The following is a 21,104-nucleotide window of genomic DNA, read 5'->3' as shown; positions in this document are numbered from 1 at the left end:
ACTTTCACCCCATCACCCAGTCATAACAGTGGGGTGACTCCAGTTTAGAACCTTAGCATCCCTTCCACCAAAGCTTTTCACAATAACCAGTAAGTAGCTCTTTTCTGCCCATGAGGCTGGGAAATGCTCAATCGACTGTTTTCTAAATTCCCCAGAACAGCAGGCAGGAAACCCATTAAAATCCCCTAGGCTCCCACTTCATCCCCAAAACCTGTAGGTGAACACACATAATGAAAAGCCTGTTCGAAAAATAATTTCTGCCAGACATACCAAGATGACAAACAGCTTCCTCAGCCAGTAGTTCCCAAACTTGTCCACTTTAGATTCCCCTGGGGAGTTATGAAAAATTCCAAAGCCCAGGCCGCCCCCCACCCTGACCAGTTAGATCACAGTCTCTGGGAAAGGGACACAGGGTCAGTTGTTTCTGAAGTTCTCCAGATGATTTCAATGTGTGGATAAGTATGGGAACCACCGTCACTGGTTAATCTGTTTGGGGGAGGGGAGAAGGGAGCGTCTACTTTCCAATCTCTTCTTTCTTCCAAACCTCAATTTTTTTCTGTTTTGAAATGGGGCTAGATGATTTTACTAGGCTATTGAGCCCTGGCTCAAAGCTTCTCAAATTTTGATGTGCAAAGGATTCACTCAGAATCTTATTAAAATGCAGATTCTGACTGGAAGTTGGGGAGGGGGTTTGAGATTCTGCATTTCTAATAAGCTTCCAGATGTGCCAAAGCTGCTGCCATATCCATATGGGCAGTATCTCACTTGGTCCCTGAGACCCCCAAATTCAGTGCAACACTCATCACTATCCCCATTGTAGAGATGAGGAAATCAAGGCTGAGAGGCCAGAATTCACCCAGAGAAGAACCAGTGTTCTATCCTGGCCCTAGAGCTAGAGGTAAGCAAGAGAAGGACAAACAGCCCCCCTATCATGTTAAAAGGGACAAATACTAAGAGCTCTGCCCATTGGGCTTCCCTGCTTTGACCAGAAGACAGCAAGAGAGGGTCCAGCAGAGCACACCCACCTGGGGGCCAGGAGGCCCAGGGGAGCCGAGCGATCCTTGCACGCATGGGGATTGTGTGGTCTCGAGTTTGAGGATGAGATTCTTCATGTCTGAGGAGAGAAGCTTCCATGCAAAGCAACACAGGGGTTATAGGTCAGACTTGGGGACAGGAGAAGGGTCACCACCCTGGACATAGTCCTGCTTCAGGGTCCCAGTCCACAACACTGGTGGTTCCTTGATGCCCCAATGGATGTCCCAAGATGTCCTTCTGGCCCACTAGTGTCTGTTCTCTCATTGGCTTTTAGACATACCTGGCTTGAAGAGTTACAGAGCTATAATAGCCGCTTTGGATGGAGTTAGGAAGCTCATTTCAGGGGCCTTGATTCAGTGTCAAAGACAGCATTGCCCAAGAGCAATACAATGTGAGCCACAGCTGTGAGCCTCTTTTGTAGTTTTAAATTGTTTGATAGCCACATTAAAGTGTTCAATAGCAACATGTGGCTAGTGGCTACTGTATTGGCCAGTGCAGGACTAAGAACTTTCAGAAAGGCCCGAGAAGCCCAAGTCCCTAGAATTCCCTCCCCTGCAGTCTTCTAGGTCAGCTACCTGAATTCTGCTCCTTTCCTCACTTTTTCCTTTCTTCCCAAACTTTCACACCTCAGTACAGCCATGGGGAGACTGTTTCCCGGGCTGCTGCACTGAAACGGTCTACGTTAGACAGGGGCTGGGGAAAGGAATTGTACAATGCTTTGAGAAAAGTAAAGCGAAAGGAGAAATTCTGTGTCTGAATGGCTGATGGCAGTGCAGAAAGCATAAATCTATCCGATTCCCTGCTCAGAAGAACCTCCCTCCACAACTTCTTTAAACAATGGGAGAATGCACGCCCACCGGAAACTGCAAAATGTCCATTCCAGGGTTCAGCCGGCTCAGTGAGGTTAAACGGTTGGATCCCTCAGAAAAAACTCTGGAGTCTGCCAGTGTTAAGTGGCGGGGGCAGTGGGGGCAGCTATGGGGTGGGCAGTGAGGACCCTGCATTTCTTTTCTCTAACACCTGCCGGAGTACTCACCGGACCTCGGCCCCCTCTGAAGAATGGTGGGGGGAACAGAGGGGGCGGTGGGGGCGTCAAAAGGCAGCATGCTTTGTGGTTGCCACGCTTCTTCTGATCCAGGCTGGGAAGGGCTATGGAGAAAACACTGCCACTCGTCAGCATGGGGTAAGTGCTCAGACCTCCGTCCTCCCTGCTGAGCCCAGGGACACCCACGCCACCACCCCACACTGCCCAGTCTCACCTCTAGCCTTTTTGCTGGAAGCAGACCTCTCTTTAGCTACCTGATGTAGCCCTCCTCTGAACAGCGCTGAGTTAAGACAGTTAGTAAATGAGCAGATGGTCCTGATACTGGGACCACTACACGGCCCATTTCTCCTGCTCCAGGTACTTGTAAGTGCTGTGATGAATGCCGAGTTCAAACACACACCAAGAATGGGGCAGAAGAAGGTGTTTGCTGATAACTTTGCTAGTGTACTCAGAAGCAGATCCTTCTGAGAGGGAGGCGGCCAGGGCTAGAGGGGAGGATTGGATACAAGTGACCTGGAGCCGTGATTCAAAGCACGTATTTGATTCAGACACTACACACACATCTGGTGTCACCCGTGCTTATCAGAGACTTACTGTTTAATGTCTCCATGCACAGCTGACCTAGTCCCAAGTGAGATGAAAGGAGGGTCCTGGGACCTTACCGCTTCATTTTCACATGGAGTCTCCCCCATGTTCAATGTTCGTATATGTTGACATATACCTTAACATAAAGTTCACAGATCACAAGTATATAGCCTAATAAATTTCTTCAGTGAACATACCCAAGAAGCCAGTACCCAGATCAAGAAACAGAGCTTACCAGCACCCAGAAGGCCTCTTAAGGTCTTCTCCAATCCCTAACCTCCCATAGATTCATTTTGCCTATTTTTTAATGTTATATATATGGAATCATACAGTATGAACTCTTTTGAGTTTGGGCTTCTTTTGTTCAACATAGTGTTTGGGAGGGTCATCAGGTTGTTTCTTGTAGTTGTAGTTCATTCATTGCTATTGCTGAATAGAGTTCCATTGTGTGAATATACCACAATCTGTGCATCCATTCTGCTGCTGATGGACATATGGGCTGAAACCACCACACACCCACCAGAATAGCTAAAATGAAAAGACAGAAAATGACAAATGTTGGCAAGGATGTGGAACAACCAGAGTATCTTACATTGGCTGGTGGGAGTGTAAATTGGCACCACCACTTTGGAAATCTGTGCAGCATTTTCTACTAAAGCTGAACATAGGAATGCACTATGGCCCATCAATTCTGCTTCTAAGTATTTACCGATAGAAAGGTGCATGTTTATGTTCACCAAAACTCATACGTTAGAATATTCATAGTGACAATAGCCATAATCACTCAAAATTTTTCAATTCCCTCACCGCCACCCCTTCGCCAAACCCCTGACCTCACAGAACATGTGGAGGTTGCCTTCCATATGCTCCTACACCCCGAACCCAGTTTCAGTCTTATCTCCCGGGGGCAAGTGTCCACCTACAGCTTCCACTCTGTCTTGCAGGGCCTGCCTCCGGACAGCAGGTAGGTGGTGCATGCTCGCCAGCAGTGGCCAGGTTGTGCGACCACCCCTGTCAAGGGTTTCCCAGTGTACACCCACACCCTGGCATGGGGGAGAATGAGCATCCTACTGCCTATACCAATAGTCCTCAACCATCTCAGACCCAACGCCCCCTTTCAAAAGAAATATGTTGTGAAAACCCCATTATTTATCCTAAAATGAAATTCATAAATAATACAACTTACCTATACACAATTTAAAAAAAATCAATATAGTATTCTAAATGTAATGTACAAGAGAGCTATAAGAAAAGTGATTTACAATATAATGATGCATATTTTGATTATATGTGTCCAGGTCAACCACTAGAAATAGTTAGATGCTTGTACCCTTATGTAAAATCACAGTGAAGCAACAGCTACAAATACAGGTTGTGATATCAGCAACTCAAATGCTACAGGTGATGTGGCCACCAGTGATGTGAATTTCTGAAAGAATGAAGCACACTTGATAAAGTTCCCAGCCAAACAATGTGCACTCATTACTCAGTAGTATTAGTCTCAGAAGCTTAGTTTACATTGAAAGAGTGCAAAAAATATTTGTGTAAAAGAGAATTAGGCACCATATGACATGGCAATACCATTGCTAGGTTTCCATTCAGAGAACATGAGGGCAAAGACACAAATGGACATCTGCACACCAATGTTTATAGCAGCATTATTTATAATTGCCAAGAGATGGAAACAGCCCAAATGTCCATCAACAGACGAGTGGCTAAACAAGCTGTGGTATGTACATACAATGGACTATTATGCAGCTGTAAGACAGAATAAAGTTATGAAATATATAACAACATGGATGGACCTTAAGGACATTATGCTGAGTGAGATTAGCCAGAAACAAAAGGATGACTACTGTATGGTCTTACTGATATGAACCAACATTAATGAATTGTATAATTTCAGTTAAGAACAGAGGTCATCAGGAGATAGAAATAGGGTAGATATTGGGTAATTGAAACTGAAGGGATACAGATTGTGCAACAGGAAAAATTCAGGAATGGATAGCACAATCCTACCTAACTGTAATACAATAATGTTAGAATACTGAATGAAGCTGAATGTGAGAACGATAGCGGGAGGAGGCCTGGGGGCACAGATGAAATCAGAAAGAAAGATAGACAATAAAGACTGAGATGGTATAATCTTGGAATGCTTAGAGTATATAATGATAGTGACTAAATGTACAAATTTAAAAATGTTTTGCATGAGGAAGAACAAAGGAATATCAATAATGTAGGGTGTTAAAAATAGATGGTAATTAATATTTTAAAACTTTAACATGTGTGAGACTAAAGCAAAAATGTATTTGGTACAAAATTTATATTTCAACTAGTGCATTTCCTAATATAACTTATGTGGACAGCTAAATTGAACACCATAAGTACATGGAACCTTGAGTAAGGCATGAGATTTTATAGGTTTGTCCAGATTGATGCTTCACTAAATCCCAGAAGGATTTGAACAGGGAATAAGAAAGTGTTTGCAAAGTCCCCATGGGGGAATGGTGAGAAAGGGGGAAAATTCAACTTCCCCAAGTGGAGAATTCTTGATATTCTCACAAGCAATGGGGACAACCAAAGCAGTAGGCTGAGCCCCCAATCTTGGAGGTTGCTCATATGAAACTTAACCCTGCAAAGGATAGGCTTAGCCTACTTAAATTAGGTCTAAGAGTCACCCCCAATAGAACCTCTTTTGTTGCTCAGATGTGGCCTCTCTCTCTCAGCCAACATTGCAAGCAAACTCACTGCCTTCACCCTCTTTACTTGGGACATGACTCCCAGGGGGTGTGAGCCTTCCTGGCAATTTTGGGACAGAAATCCTAGAATGAGCTGGGACTCAGCACCAAGGGATTGAGAAAACCTTCTTGGCTGAAAGGGGGAAGAGAGAAATGAGATAAAATAAAGTGTCAGTGGCTGAGAGATTCCAAGTTGAGAGGTTATCCTGGAGGTTAGTCTTACGGATTAAATAGATATCACTTTTTTAATTAAGGCATAACAGAGAGGCTGGAGGGAACTACCTGAAAATGTAGAGCTGTGTTCCAGTAGCCATGTTTCTTGAAGATTATTGTATAATGATATAGCTTTCGCAATGTGACTGTGTGATTGTGAAAATCTTGTGTCTGATGTTTTTTTTATCTACTTAATGGACTGATGAGCAAAACATATGGGTTAAAAATAAATAAATAATAGGGGAACAAATGTTAAAATAAATTTAGTAGATTGAAATGCTAGGGATCAGTGAAAGGGAGGGGTAAGGGGTATGGTATATATGAATTCTTTTCTGTTTATTTCTTTCTCTGAATTGATGCAAATGTTCTAAGAAATGATGATGATGATGAATATACAACTATGCGATGAAGAAAAAGAATGTTCATATTGTATGTTGATTGGTTTTATTAATCAAAATTTTTAAAAAAGAGAGAATTATGTTCTAGAATGAGGTCATCATATATAGGTATGAAATTCCATGGGACATTTCAAAATCACATAGTTGATGAAACAATTCTTTCTTTTTTCTTCTTTCATAGGCTAATACTAGTTTTTTCTTTAATTTTCTATAAATTTTGAGGGATCCTCCTGGGCATAACATAATTTGCAAAAGCCCTTCATGAATTTATTCTGCTAGAAGATCATAAAAAGCTGTACATAAGGAATTTCTTGCCAGTTTCCCTCCTTTTCACAAGAGATTTAACTGTAGGGTAGGGTTATAACTGACTGTTCCATTTGTGGGCCAACGCTGGCTGTCCTCCAAGTGATATTGGGGCCAGACAGTACTGCAGTAGAAAATAACCTTTTTATTTTTTAGCTCTATGGTGGGAAGATTACCCCAATTTCATAGCAGGAAGCCCACTGATCTGTCATACTGAAGAACCCCCATTTTAGCACTCATGGGATAGCTCACTCCTATCAGGATAGCCAGGACTTTTGCTTATCCTGAAAACCTCACTTCTGACTTTCAAGGGGAGACATTACTATTGAAATAGACCGAATCCTCCTGTGGCTAAACCAGAGGTGATACCCAATCCCTATGGTCAGAGAAGAGGAGTGAATCCTGCCTGGCTCACCAAAATATGTTGCCAAATTTTGGCTTCCAGCTTTTTGGCTATGCCACAAGAAAGAATTCAAGAGACAACACAGATAGAACAAGTAGGTAGAAACTTTATTGAGAGCACATGTAAAAGGACATGTGGGCATTCTTGTAAAGACAGAGGTGAGGGAGGCAAGAGGTCTCACGGAACAATTCTTGATGCACAATTCTGTCCTCCTCTATGCAGGATATCATCTCCCTTGGCTACAGCTCAATAAGGATTACAGACCTGTCACTGTGACAACCAAAACACCTTTGAAATTTTCCCAAAAGGCCCCATTGAAATCTGTTGGTCATTCATTGTGATTGGTTCAGCCACAAACAGTTCCACAGAAGGTGGAACCCCAACACCATAGCAGCATCTGCTCCAGGCCATATAAGCAGTGCTGAAATCAGAAGATCAAGAGGTGACCAACAACTGGATGGACACGGAGGCTTTCTGGAAAAAGTGGTATCTGTGCTGGTCCTGGAAGATCAGGGAAGGTTCAGACAGAAAGTCTTCCAGATCCAGGCAATATCTGGGAAAGTCATGGCTAATCGAGCTAGCATGGAAGGACTGGGTAGGGGGTGGGGGTGTGAAGGAAGAAGGGAAAGCTCCCAAGGAGAGGAAGGAATGGCACAGAGAGACTCAGAGTTCTGTTCAGGGCTACTCTGATGACCAGAGGGAGAGGCCCACTCACCCTGACTCAGGGGATAGGGGAGCTTTATTTGTAAAGCTAATAGATTTCAGAAGGCACTGGAACCAAGACACTGATAGGGATGTGCACTCTCCTTGTGTTCCTCTCTCTCTCCCTCTCTTCCTTCTTCCCTTCCTCTTTCCCATTTATACTTCTCTCTGTTCACACACCAATCTGACGTCTTCTGCATCTTCAGTCGTCCCCTGCCCCACTCATCCCTACCCCATGTTAACTGCCCCAGTATGGCCTTGACTTGACTTTTTACCTCAAGTATCTACTTTGTCTGACACATCCTTTTGTGGCTCTTATTTCAAATATCCATGCCTGAGAATCTGAATGCCCTACACGTACTGACCAACCAGGTACAGTCATTGACATGACTGCACTCTGGCCCCAGACCAATCTTAGCAGGATCTCGGGATCTGTTCTAGTTCAACAGAGGCTTTGGGAGGAGATGCCCACAGAAGGGGCAAGGGCAGGAAGGTACCCCAAAATATATCAAATAGAGTCCAGAAGCAAGAAACTTCCAGATGTTGGCCTAACTGGAAAGGGGTCACTTATAAGAACAAGGCATGGAATGGCGAGGGAGGCTGGAAAGTTCATGTGAGGCTAGATTGCACAGATGCCCCATGAAGGGGGTTGGGCTTTATTCAGAAAGGAGTAGGGAGCCACAGAAGGTACTGAGTAAGGGAGTGACAGGATCAAAGAGGTACTTGGAAAGACTGTGTGCCAGAAAGGTGGGGCAAGGGAGAGTTTAGAGAATGGAGGCCAAGCATGGAGTCAGCACTTGTGTGCATGCACATGGAAGAAGAAGTAGAGAGGACAGGAAGGAAGGGACTGGTGCAAACATAACTGACAAGAAAGAAACTTGGGGCTGTGTTGGAAGAGAAAGAAGAGGATGAATCAACAGCGGTCAGAGAAAATACAGAGGAGGCACTGGTCTGTGGCAGAAGTTGCCAAAGTTGTTGTTAGACATGAATTCATTTGAACACACACTTGTGCCAGACACTGGGCCAGGTTTTGCTAAAGGCTGGAAGATGCCTAAGTGGTGGCCTCTGACTTAGATGGTGAGACCTGTGGAGGTCCAGCAGCCACCAGGGCCCTGCTGCCCATGACCCACCTTCTTCCCTCCCAGAAAGCTAGCCCTACCCCTGATTCTCTTACTTATTCATCAAGAACCATTCAGGTGCTTTCTCCACCAGGAAGCTTTCTTTGACTTCCCAGGCCAGTGGCCCTGCCATATTTTTCTCTGGGTATACCAATATGTTCACTCTTATACACGGTGCTAAGACTGTTTACTTGTAAGTCCCTTTCTAAACAGTACTCTCTGGGAGGGAGCAGGCTGGTTTTATGCCCCCATGGTCTAGTGCGGTACCTGGCACACACTAGGAACTCCACAAATGACATGTACCATTTAGGCACATCCCATATATAATCTCACCTTGTCTTCACAACAGCTCTAAGAGGTATGTACTATGACCAGCAGCAGTGGAAAACTCCCATTTTGCAAGTCAGCTGAGACAAAAAGGAGCTAAGCAGCTTACTTGATGTTATTCTACCACAAAATAGCAGAGCCAGGATTTAAACCACAGCAGTCTGACTCCAGAGCCCTTTCTCTTAACCAGTACACCACAACAGCACAGAGGTAAGGTTAGGGGCCAGGAGCTAAGAAGAAAGGCAAGGGATCCTTGTAACAATTACTTGAGACCTCCAACCAAAGACAACCAGGAATATATCTGTAGTTGAACAAAGTTGGGTTTATTGTCTCATTGCAAGAAGAGCGAACACTCACCGTGGGGAATCATAGTGCATCTCAGTGTTAGAATAGATTTATCATAGGATTTGGGCTTCTGCTAGGTGATTTTGGGGGAGACCGTGAGGAAGTGAGGTTCTGCTCTGGACTGGATGCTGTGAGGAAACGGGGGCTATTCTATAATCGGTACCCTAATACATCTGATCTAGAAGGTGAGAAGGAGACAGCAAGACTAAGGGAAGCATTCCTAGCAAGGAATCGGGATATTTGATAATTTTGTGGTTGGGGTAATAGTTTTTTATGGTCTAAAATCAGACATGGTCTCAGAGCGGTCTTGTTTTTGTCTCACTACATCACAGGCACAGGGCGACTCTGTCGGTAGTCGGTGTTCTGTGAAATAGTTTAGGTTTAACGGGAGAACACCAGGGCCTAGCTGTGAAAGCCGGGCCAGCTCCAGCGGCCATGGGTTGCTCTTCTCTTGCTCAATAGTAAAATAGTAAAATCATAGAGCTGTATAGTTGTACAGCTTGACATTAATGCCCATGATGTTCTTCTAGAGGTTTCTCCAAATTTCTTTCTAGAATGTTCAATAAGACAAGTGTGGGCAGCTCCAGGTAGCTCCTCCAGGTACCTTGGGCATTTACGTAAGGAAAACTGGGAGACATGCACCAACACTCCAGAACCCCTTCCAGGCCCCTCGGCTGCAGTTTCTCTATTGCTTCAGCAGAATGCTAATAAGGTCTAAGGCTGCAGTTTTCTCAAAGACTGTCCCAGCCTGGGGGACTGGCAGGTCCCCATGGCTAAATTTCATTCACCAGCATTTCATTTTCCAGACCATATAGGGTCTCCAATGCCTCCCTTCACCCCCTACCCTGTGTGGCTTCCACCAATGAAATGTCATGTAAAGAAATGCTTTATTTCTTCCCGGAAATTGGAGGACTCTTCAGGGAACATAAATTATCAGTGTTTTTCTTGCAAGGCATCCACGTTTGCTTCCTCCCTAATCCATTCTCACCCTTCCCCCTTGACCTACTTCGTTTCCAGCAGGTGAAGGCCATCTATTTCTGCCCTCCTCCTCCCTGAACTCCCTGGAGCTATTTGTTTTTAGCACAGTCTGGTTTATTTACAGCTCATTCCGGCTCAGAATATTTCCATCAGGTGGACATGGTTGGAAACAGCTTCCCTCCCTGGTCAACTAAGCCAGGACTTCACATGTCTATTTTGGTGTCATCCGAGTGGCCGGTGGGTCTCTCTCAGGACCCTGCTGCCTCCGTGGAATCGTGTCTGAGCTCAGGTCTAGGCTGGAAAAGACCCAGCAGGCTCCACTGTAATGGAAACAACCATGTGTGTATGTGCGTGGAGCCTGTAGAAAGCTGGGCGTGCCGTGTGGCTCAGCCCCAGGCAGCTGCCTTGGAAATGCCAACCATCTCGGAATTTGGGGACTGCTTGCCCTGACTTAAAGATACCAAATTCATACGGGACGTGGTCACTGCCTCAGTTAGAAATAATCCTGAGAATGATGCAGCTTTTAGCAAAAGTTTGTTTGTTTGTTTGTTTTGCTGATGTTGATGCTGGTTTGTCCTTTGGATGCAATACCCACCCCTTCTTCAAGAGGAGACTCTTTGCTATGTGTTATTTCAAGAAAAGTGAGGCGCATTCCTGGAAATCCCTGATTCACTCTAACTTGCTATTGGAAATAGAAGGACTGGGATTTAGAAGTATGCATCTGGGTGCAAGTGGCCATGAGACCTTGAAGGATTCACTGCCCCAGTCTGAGTCTCAGTTTTTTTCATTTGTAAAATAAGGGCATCATCAAGATTCTGTTTTATAAATATGACCCCAGCATTACCATTTGCCCATGTGCATCTCTGTTTACAAGCAGACCCCACCTCCAATCAATCAAATGTGCCATTAGAAGCCACCAATGGAAAGAAATGACAGAAACACCCTGCCTGCACAGGTTGAGAAAATTACAAGTGCAGCCATAGGTTAACTATTCTACAACTGCTTATCCATTTGGCGGACTCTTCAGACTCTGCTTTCACCTCCTCCTGCTTTTTGGGGCCTTTCACTGCCTATTGGGAATTCCACTAGAAGGAGAAGCGGCAGAAAAGAGACAGTGAAAATCACACCCTGACAGCATCACCATGTGCTCTGACCGTGAGATAGACAGCTCAGTTACAAGGAAGTACTGAGAACAGTCTGCAATCTGCCCAAAGTTTTTCCTTATTCACATGGTCCAGAGTAGGCTACACCGGCTTCCCTTCAACCCCGACACACATAACACACACATCTTGAAAATAAAATTCTGATTCTAAAAGTTGAAGGATTTCTCTGAAAGACCCCTGGTAGAAGTTTGCCATCTTCCGATCTGCCCTGAACGGGCACGGGGCAGGGGGGAGGGGTGGGCAACGGAGGACACAGCCAAAGAGAAAATGATTTTGCAGTTTGGGAACTGCTGCCTCTGGGATGTGAACCACAAGACCTGAGCCAGTGAGCCTGGAGAATGATGGAGAGTGTCTCGGCCACCCACCGCCAGGGACAGCCACAGGCCATGGAACGTGACTTTACTTCAAAGCCAATGAAAGGAGCCCTCACCAAAGGAGCAGCAACTCCCTGCCTGCCACCCCAAATTCAGGGACACAAGCATGGATACCAATCTCTACCAAGTCCACTGCCAAACCCCCTTTATGTTGCAATTCCAACACTGGCTGGGGAGTTCAAAATTTAAAGGCTGCTGAAAGCTTCCAGAACAAATCTGCTTTCCAAGGGTCTTTTTTTCCAAAACAATGCACGCACGCACACACACACACACACACACACACACACACACACACACAACTCACCCAAGCAGCAGGTTGAGTAGCAGAGCAGTCCTGAAATGGTGAGCAGATGTGAGAGGCTGAAAGATGGGCCAGTCATAGTGGGACAAGGCCCAAGGTGGACTGGCCAGGGAACACCAGCTTGAGACAGGCTGAGATTTGTCACGCCCCCAAGGGCTCCCAGTGCCTGGCTTGCTTGGCATTTGGGGTGGGATCCAGCCAATCCCTGCTTTGATGTTACTTCTGCCCCAAATGCCATGGGTGCGGGGGCCAGCAGGATCAGGCGGGCTGCTCTAATCTGGCCTCCCAAAGGAGCTGCACAAGCCAGGGTTTGGGGGACCAAGCGTGTGCTCAGCCAGGGTGCAGGTGAGGTTGGGAGAATGCAAAGGACATTTTCCTCTTTCTAATGGGTTTCCCGCTCTGTTCGGCAAGGCCGAGGTTGCTGGGCTATTTTCTGGGTAGGAGAGGGGTTAGTATCTTGGAGAAACACCTACTCCCTCACTCTATGACCTATCCCACTCCATTTTTCCTTCCTGGCCCTAATCTGGAGACTAAAGGGGCAGGGAGAAAGGCTCTCCAGGTTCCCTTACAGACACAGCAGTCTTGGATTCTGTGCTCCAAAGCTAAATCACGGAGAACCCTAGGCCTGAGAGCCTATCAGCTAGCCCACTGCTTCTCCAACTGATGTGCACACGCGTCACTTGGGCATTGAGGAAAATGCAGACACTGATTCAATAGACTTGGGGTGGGGCTTGAGATTCTGCATTCCCAGCCAACTCCCAGGGCATGCAGATGCTGCTGGCTCAGGACCACGCTCAGACCAGTGCAGCTCTAGAACAGGCACACTGAGCTCCAGAAACTGCAGGAGGTCCATAACCAGAGGATCCCGACCCTCTCACGTATCATCTCCAGCTCTTCTGCAAGTCCCTACTGAACTGGGAATGGGCCTTTAGACCCATCAGAGCTGTGCCACCACTTCAGGGACAATAATAACCCTACACATACACAATCACAAGAGGACAAGAGACCCAGCAGCGAGAAGATGGTTTGTGCACAGCTGAGGCAGGGTTAGAATTAGGGCGATGGCTGGCTAAGAAGCAAAGGGCAAATTCCAGAGAGCAGTCAAGCCTCAAGAAAAAAGATACCTCTGGGGAAAACGGTAGTAAACAATCCCTGGCAACAGAAAACAGCACCTGGAGCCTGAAGGAGTTATCAAGGATCAGGCTTCAGCAAAAAAGGAAGAGAGAGAAAGCAATGAAATAACTAGTAAAAACTTACAAAAGAAACAGAAAAACTATAAAAACAAACTCTCGCCACAGTATTAACGCACCTCTTGCCTCTTTCCTCTTTCAAGAGCAGCTGGACATTCTTCTCACATATGTACTAAATACATTTTCTACCTGCTTGCTTAATCTGTGCTGTGCCCTGAATTCTTTCTCACAGAGTAGCCAAGAACCTAGAAGCCCAAATCCAGCCACACAGCCATGGAACCGGAGTTGACTGGGGGCTCGAGCCACCACGCTCCCCATCTGTGAACGGACCTGCCCTGCCTGACAGCCACAGATGGAACTGCCAGGAGCCCCAGTGTGCTGTTACCTTTGCCCAGACCCAAGCTTGTGCACATCTTTCTGCTCCTTTCTCATGCTTGTCTGCTCCAGATTGTCCACTCTGAGCATTTCTTTGACCCCAACAAACCAAGCACAGAGGAGGTGATGTAACACAGCCACTCACTTCCCAAAGGCAGTACAAATGGCAGAAAGTTGGGCTGGACAAAATTGCTGCAGATAAGGCTCCTGTGCTGGTTTGAAAGGATGTATGGACCCTAGAAAAGCCATGTTTTAATCAAAATCCCATTTCGCAAAGGCAGAATAATCCCTATTCAATACTGGATGTTTGAATCTGTAATTAGATCATCTCCCTGGAGATGTGATTTAATCAAGAGTGGTTGTTAAACTGGATTAGGTAGAGACATGTCTCCACCCATTTGGGTGGGTCTTGATTAGTTTCTGAAGTCCTATAAAAGAGGAAACATTTTGGAAAATGGGAGATTCAGACAGCAGAGCAGAATGACATAGCCACAAGAAGCAGAGTCCACCAGCCAGTGACCTTTGGAGATGAAGAAGGAAAATGCCTCCTGGGGAGCTTCATGAAACAGGAAGCCAGGAGAAGAAGCTAGCAGATGATGCCATGTTCACCATGTGCCCTTCCAGATGAGAGAGGAACCCTGACCGTGTTCACCAAATGCCTTCTCACTTGAGAGAGAAACCCCGAACTTCATTGGCCTTCTTGAACCAAGGTATCTTTCTCTGGATGCCTTAGATTGGATATATCTATAGGCTTGTTTTAATTGGGACATTTTCTCAGCCTTGGAACTGTAAACTAACAACTTATTAAATTCCCCTTTTTAAAAGCCATTCTGTTTCTGGTATATTGCATTCCGGCAGCTAGCAAGCTAGAATAGCCCCGTTCTGTTCTCACCCACCCCACACCAAGTTCAGGGTGCGTGAGTGCCCAGAAAAGTCCTGCCCAGCAATGTCTGTTCCACCCAGGCCCTGGTTTGCCTTTTGGGGCCGATGCCTGAGGAGCACCAGGAGCATGCTGGTGAGGGTACATGCACACCAGGGCTTGTGGAGTCCTGGACTCTGCCCCTAAACAGGCAGAGGTCTTTGCCTCTAGTTGTAAACTCTGTGCATGGTTAGGGTCGGAAGAGCAGCAGGAGGCAGACTCTGGCCCCAGAATGGCAGGGAACAGGCCTGTATGCAGCAGTGGTGGGGACAGGAGTGTCTGGAACACTGCCCAGGGAAGCCACATCCCAGAAGTAGTCTCCTGACTTGGTTGATGAATCCCAGAACCACAATTAAGACAAGATACTGTGAATATGACACCTGCTGACAGCTGCAGGAAGTCCCAGAAAATTTTGTAGTGAATTAAATTTTTGCAGGCAGCTCTGGTGGTGAGCTGGTAACTGGGCAAGGGCCCCCAAAGGAACTCGGCTAACCGGCTGCCCCGAGGGCTGGGAGTGTTCAGCAGGGGGTGAAAGGGGTAGGTAATCCTCTGATCATCCCTGTCCAGGTCCCCTGTGGGGACCATCTAGATTTCAGGAATCACAGCCCCTGTAGAAGCCAGAGCTGGAAAGGTCTTGGAGTTCATCTGGCCCAACGTTCCCCTTTTCACAAATGAGAGGAACAAAGCCCAGAGAGGGAAGTGAGTTGCTCAGTGTCACACAGCAGATTGCTGGCCATGCCAAGCTGGAGATTAGGGTTCTTAAATCCCAGGCTGGAACACTTGGCCAAAGTTACAAGGAATCAAAACATGCATCCAGGCATTTGGCTTAAGGAAATTCACCTGTTAGTGCTCCGAAAGACAGAAACAAGGGTGAGACAGAGTTAGAGATAGGGAGACATACAGACAGAGAGAATAGACTGAGACAGAAAAGAGAGTGGCAGAAGGAGAGGGGCACTGAGACAGAAAGAGTCCCCAGCTAGAGGCAAAGACATCTGCCTACTTAGGAGCCGAGTCTAGGGTCTCACCAGCCTTGGGGCACCTCAAGTCTGCCATCCAGTCCCCAATCCTGAGCAGGCAGAAGAGTAGGCTTGGCAGAAGAGGGTTCCATCTCTAGACCCAATGATCTTGGTTACCCAAGAGAGTCCTCTAACAGATTCTATTTAAGACCACAAGCATTTATTTATTTAAGACTACAAACCTACTATGTGCCAAGCCTTTGCTATGCAGCCAATTTACGGAGCTGAGTAATCCTCGTTCTAGCCTAGGAGGACAAATAGTTTTCATTTCATCTGCCAATGCAAACTGATTGGTGCAGATTGCCTGGAACACTGTTAAAAAGGCCTCTGGGGAAAGAGAGCGATGTCTTGTTAGTATCATCCTCCCTGAGACTAGAGGAAGGAGCGGCCCGTGTGCCACATCCTTGCCGACCCTTATTTGACAAAATCCTCATGATGAAACCACGGCAGTGATTGGGTCCAGTACTTACCATGCATTATTGCATTTAATACTCACAGTGTGATTATCCCCACTTTACAGAGGAGAAAACAGACTCTTGGAGAAGCTGGGTCATTTGACCCAGATCACACATTTGGTACAGAATTGAAATCAAAGTTCAAAAGAAATCTTGCACACAGCCCTGGGCAGAGTTGTTGTCCTAGAGGCCATCTTTCCCAACCCCCGGGGGATCGTTCGTCAGGTCCCCAGCTGTCCCTACTCTTCCCCACTGTCACTACAGACCTCCTCAGAGTTCGGCTGTGCAGAGATGGCTAGCCACGCCCCACCCCCCAGTGTGCACTCTCCCTTCCACAGGCCAGAGCGATCACTGAGAAATGGCTGCATTTCCTGACCATCTGCATACACACAGGGGTGAGTGACTTTTCTCGCCTGAAAGCTGAGGATTAAAACCCTACAGGATTGCAGAGCCACAGAAGGAAAGGGCCTGTGTCCCTGAATCTCAGAGTGGAGGAGAGCTGCCCCCAACTAGGAACCCTGGACTGTCAGGTGAGCAAAAAAAAAAAAAAATTGTGATTATATCAAGGCACTAAAATGTTGGTTTGTTTGTTGCAAGGAATAGCATTATACCCTAACCCAGTAGTTCTCAATGTGCGATGTCTGGAACAGCAGTAGCAGCTGGCAGCTATTAAAAATGCAAATGCTCAGTTGCACTCCAAATCTACTGAATTAGAAACTCCGGGATTAAGGCCCAGCCAGCTGTGTCTTCTCAAGCTCTCTGGGTGTTTCTGACATTACACACCATGGTTTGGAACAACGTGACTAACTAATACAGGCATCAATCCTAATCTCTAAAGGACAGGGGAGCCAGCCTTTCCACGGGGCTCAAACTCAGCTGCTCTTGGCTCCTGAAAGTGAAGTCACACTGCTGTCCTTCCCCTGCCTATGAGGCCAAGTCACGGCTCAACATGTTGGCCTCATTAAACAGGCATTCTACCCAGAGCATTGTGCTTTAGAAGGATGGAGAACTTTCTCTCCAATTTAGCCAAATGAGAACTGTCATTCTGATGACAGAACAGAATGTTTGAAATGGGGCCTTTCACAGAAAGTCTGAGACATGGAATGGTCATATTTATATATCATCCTTTACCACAATCCTACATCCTTATCAGATGGTAAGAGACCAAGGCCCTTGGATATCAAAATCTAGCCTTAAAAATAAACCCAAGACACTGAGTTTCACTGGATTTTGATTTTCAATTTCAGAGGTCCACTGGGGGCTGGGCGGGGGGTGGCAGTGTGGGGGGTTGATGGGGATGTAGGTTCTAAACTCATTTGCCAAATAAGGTAAGTAGGAAAGGTGACTGGGAAAGGGCTTAGGCACAAGTGAATAGGATTTCCCCCCACCTCATCTCCACCCTAAGCCATTTACGCCTCTTCTTTCCCTCTTCCTTAACCCTTTTAAATATAAAGTGGAGAATGTGGCCCTATAGAAAGGGTTTAGGAAGGAGTTGAGAAGTGGAGACAAGCACTATTATCTATTACACCTGGAAAGTACCATAAGCTGTACTGACTTCCATTCCATTCCTTATCTCACTGAACCCTCACAGCCCTGTAATGCTGCTCTCACCACTGCTTTCTTACAAATGAGGAAACAGAGTCTCAGAGCATTGTGCTTGGTCAGGTTTCCTGGACTGTGGAATGGTCGAACTTGTCTGCCTCAGTTTCCCTTAACTCTCTACTGATGTAACTGTGCTAAAAATCACTTCTGAATCCCCCAAGCAGCACTGTTCAGGGTGGTTTTCTCTGGAAAGCGGGATGTGAATTGGAGGTGGGAGGGCATGAAGTAAGCGTTCTCTTTTGTCTTCATAGTCCTATGAATTGGCTGACGTTATTTTACATCGGCCTTGCATTACATTTTTGTCTGTTTGCTTGTTTGTTTTTGCATGGGCAGGTACCAGGAATCGAACCCGGGTCTCCAGCATGGCAGGCGAGAACTCTGCTGAGCTACTGCGGCCCACTCCTTGCATTACTTTTGTAGTTTTGACATGCAAGTCTTTTGGGGGAAAAGGAACAGCGATAATTGGAATACATGGAGCTTTTTACAGGGGAAGTAAGGTGTTTGGTCTTGGCTCTGAAGCCAGAGGAGAAACGAAAAGGCTTAAAGAGGAAATAGGAAAAGTCAGGTCTGTGTTTCGCAAAGAGACAATCTCATGGTGGCACTTTGCTCAAGAGCCATTTCTTTCCGCCCTCCAACTGGCTCTGAGATGTGAGAGATTTCGGACATCAGGGTGGGTGCGTCCCACACTGACCACGGGGCCTCAGTCAGCCTGTCCTCCAGGCTGCAGACCCAAGGAACTCAGGGGGAGCAGGCAGAAGAGGTCACCAGGACCCCTGGTGACCAGCCAGTGCTCAGGGGCGGGCGGAGGAGGGATGGGGAGGCGCTGCACGGGCAATGGATGCCTTTTTTCTAGGCCCACGGATGGGTGGCCTGGCTGGGGCTGCGTTGCTCCACCGAGGGAAGGGCCTCCTCCCCCGCGGGGTGCGGAGTGCACCGATGCACAGGACAGAGGCCCAAGGAAGGAGAAAAGCAGCAGCAATAGCAGCTGAACTCCAACAGCTGAGGAGCCAACAATGGAAAACATGGAGCGAGTGTCCACCACCCTTACTGATCCCGCACACCAACACCCACGACGTCTGTATTATACTATTATCCTCATCTTCAGACAGGCTTAGAGAGACCAAGAGATGCACCAAAGACCATGCACAAGCAGTAGATATAAAGCCAGGACCGAATGAGCTGTCTGACTCTGGAGGCTTTAGGAGATCCTGTTATCAGCAGAAAGCAGTGACCTCTCTCTCCTACCACAGGAGCAGGAAACCAAGGAAACACCTAAAGGAGCCAGAGGTGTTGTCTGCAGAACATGGGGTGGGAGGGGTTTACCCATACCCAGAACCATGCCTTTCTCATCCAACCTTACAATGACTCATCTCCAGGGTTTGGAGGGGCCGGGTTTGGGATTGTGAACTCAGATGGTAGACAGTTCCAGTTGCCGTCCTGACACTCAGCCCCACAGACTTGAGCCCAGCTCTCATCCATTCGGAAGCTCATGTTCTCGAGGAAACCCGAGGGTGTTTTAGGAGGCTGGTGAGTCCCCTGGGTCCTCGTGTCAGCATGTCCCTGGGACCCCGTTACCCCTACCCTGATCCGAAACTATCCCAGCCATAGAGAGGGTTCATGAATGTTTGCTCGTGGCCTCCAATGAAACATACACTTACCTTCCCTGTTGAAGAGTTTACCCTTTAAAGTGAGAACCAGATCTGTGATTCACTTTGAAACCATCAAGTAAAATCAAATAAAACAAGATGGGTGGTTAGGTGAACAGACAGGTGATCAAGTAAATGTATCAAAATATTAATGATTGTAGAAGAATGTATGGGCTGGTGTATTGATGTCCCCTAGGCAATTCTTTCTGCTTTCTTGAATGTTTGAAATTTTTCATTTAAAAAAAAATTAAATTGAAGTTTTTTATGTGGATGTTTCAGTTTGCTAAAGCTGCCGGAAATGCAATGTACCAGAAATGGGTTGGCTTTTATAAAGGGGAATTTATTAGTTACAAGTTTACAGTTGTAAGGCCATAAAAATGTCCAAACTAAGGCATCTAGAGAAAGAAGCCTTGACTGAGGAAAAGGCCGATGGCATTCAGGGTTTATCTGTCACCTGGGAAGGCACATGGCGACATCTGCTGCCTTTTTCTCCTACTTTGAAATGCTTTCCTGGGAGCATTTTCTTTCTGTATCTCCAAACGTCTCTGCATTGGCTCTGAAGCTTTTCCAAAACGGTTTCCTCTTAAAGGACACTGGTAAGCAGATGAAGAGCCACCATGAATAGGTGGAGGCAGCTCTCCATGAAAACAACCTAATCAGCAGGTTTCAACCACAACCAGTGATCACATCTCTGTGGAAACAACTTACTCAGAAAGATCCCACCCTGCAGTAAATCTGCTCCCCAAGATTGGATTCGGATAAAGAACATGGCTTTTCTGGGGTACATAAATAACAATCTCAAACCAGCGCAGTGAGCAACAGGAGATTTCACCACAAGAGATAGGGCTGGGAGCTGGTGGGGTCCAAAACCTTTGTTGACCAAATCTGGGGGTCCCTGAAGCTGCCAAGAGCTTGGACACCAGTGTGGACTGTGGGAGCCTGCCAACCACACTTCCTAAGACCTTGGGCAGGTAAGTGAATCCCCGCAAATGACACCTAAAGCATGCTCTCTTCTGCTCCCCTTGGGGATGCCTTGAGGAAGAAAATCCTGCTCCGGTTGCAAGGATAAGTGACAACCCTCTTGCATTTGCCATTATTTTATGTCATCTATCAAAAATGACTCCTCTGTGCACAGGATTCAAGGAGATAAAGCTACCCCCCATCCTCCCACAGGGAATTTGTTTGGACCTTATCTAAAGGAAGGCATCTGCTTTTTGAGTTCAAGTTCTAATTTGACCAAATGGCATGTGGTAAATAGCGAGGAAGGAGGAGACAATGTTATTAGGAGCTGAGGGAGCATAAAGAAACCTCATCCTGGCCGGCTGGGCCTTGGCTCTAAATTCGATTACAGAGACAGGCATAAATCAGTGAGTGCTATTAAATCTTCTGCTACAGCTTGGCAGAGGGTGTTGGATTATTTGGGAGACCTAGCCATAGGTCAGAGGCGAAATCCTCCAGCTGCAGCGGGCCCAAAAGCCTGGTTATTTCCAACACCCGCTGACAACTGTGGCTGCTTGGAAAGACCCTGTGTTTCCAGCAGCTAAGTTTCCACATCTCCATTTTTTCACGGTGACACTTCAGCTCTATGGGCACTTGTAATTCAAAACCAAGGGCTCACTTAACCCTTTCCCCAGAACCTGCCATCTCTGCTCCCACTGCCACCGGCATTTGTTGTTCAAGAGTCCACAGCAGGGTGGAGAGGTGGGAAGTGGGCCCCGGTGTCCCCTGGCTGTCCACCAGCACTGTCAGGCATGTCTTCCTGCTGGCTCACCAAGTGACACAGATCCCTGTGTTTCAGAAACTGGGAGACCTCAGGAAAGTTCTCTGACCCTTTGGACTCAATTAAGCAAACAGAGCTTCTCAATGGCAAAAT

At 46.7% G+C, this 21,104-nt stretch overlaps 1 protein-coding gene across 3 annotated transcripts in view; it reads right to left on the bottom strand.

Annotated features, from left to right (window-relative positions):
- Nucleotides 1–21,104, bottom strand: part of COLQ (collagen like tail subunit of asymmetric acetylcholinesterase) — a 67,883-nt gene that overhangs the window by 30,037 nt on the left and 16,742 nt on the right. Inside the window, exons 1-3 of one of the 3 annotated variants that reach the window (XM_077130415.1) lie at nucleotides 12,032–12,107; nucleotides 2,072–2,184; nucleotides 1,026–1,127 (exon numbers count right to left, since the gene is read on the bottom strand). In XM_077130415.1, the coding sequence (XP_076986530.1) occupies nucleotides 1,026–1,127; nucleotides 2,072–2,184; nucleotides 12,032–12,107 (291 nt within the window). Of the gene's footprint in view, nucleotides 1–1,025; nucleotides 1,128–2,071; nucleotides 2,185–12,031; nucleotides 12,108–21,104 lie in introns of those variants that run through there. The other 2 variants (XM_077130414.1, XM_077130416.1) reach the window with 2 other exon arrangements.

This window comes from Tamandua tetradactyla, chromosome 15 (assembly GCF_023851605.1).
Source record: "Tamandua tetradactyla isolate mTamTet1 chromosome 15, mTamTet1.pri, whole genome shotgun sequence".
NCBI lineage: Eukaryota > Metazoa > Chordata > Mammalia > Pilosa > Myrmecophagidae > Tamandua > Tamandua tetradactyla.
Note: the sequence above shows the minus strand (reverse complement) of the source record. Positions and strands in the feature narration are given on the sequence as shown.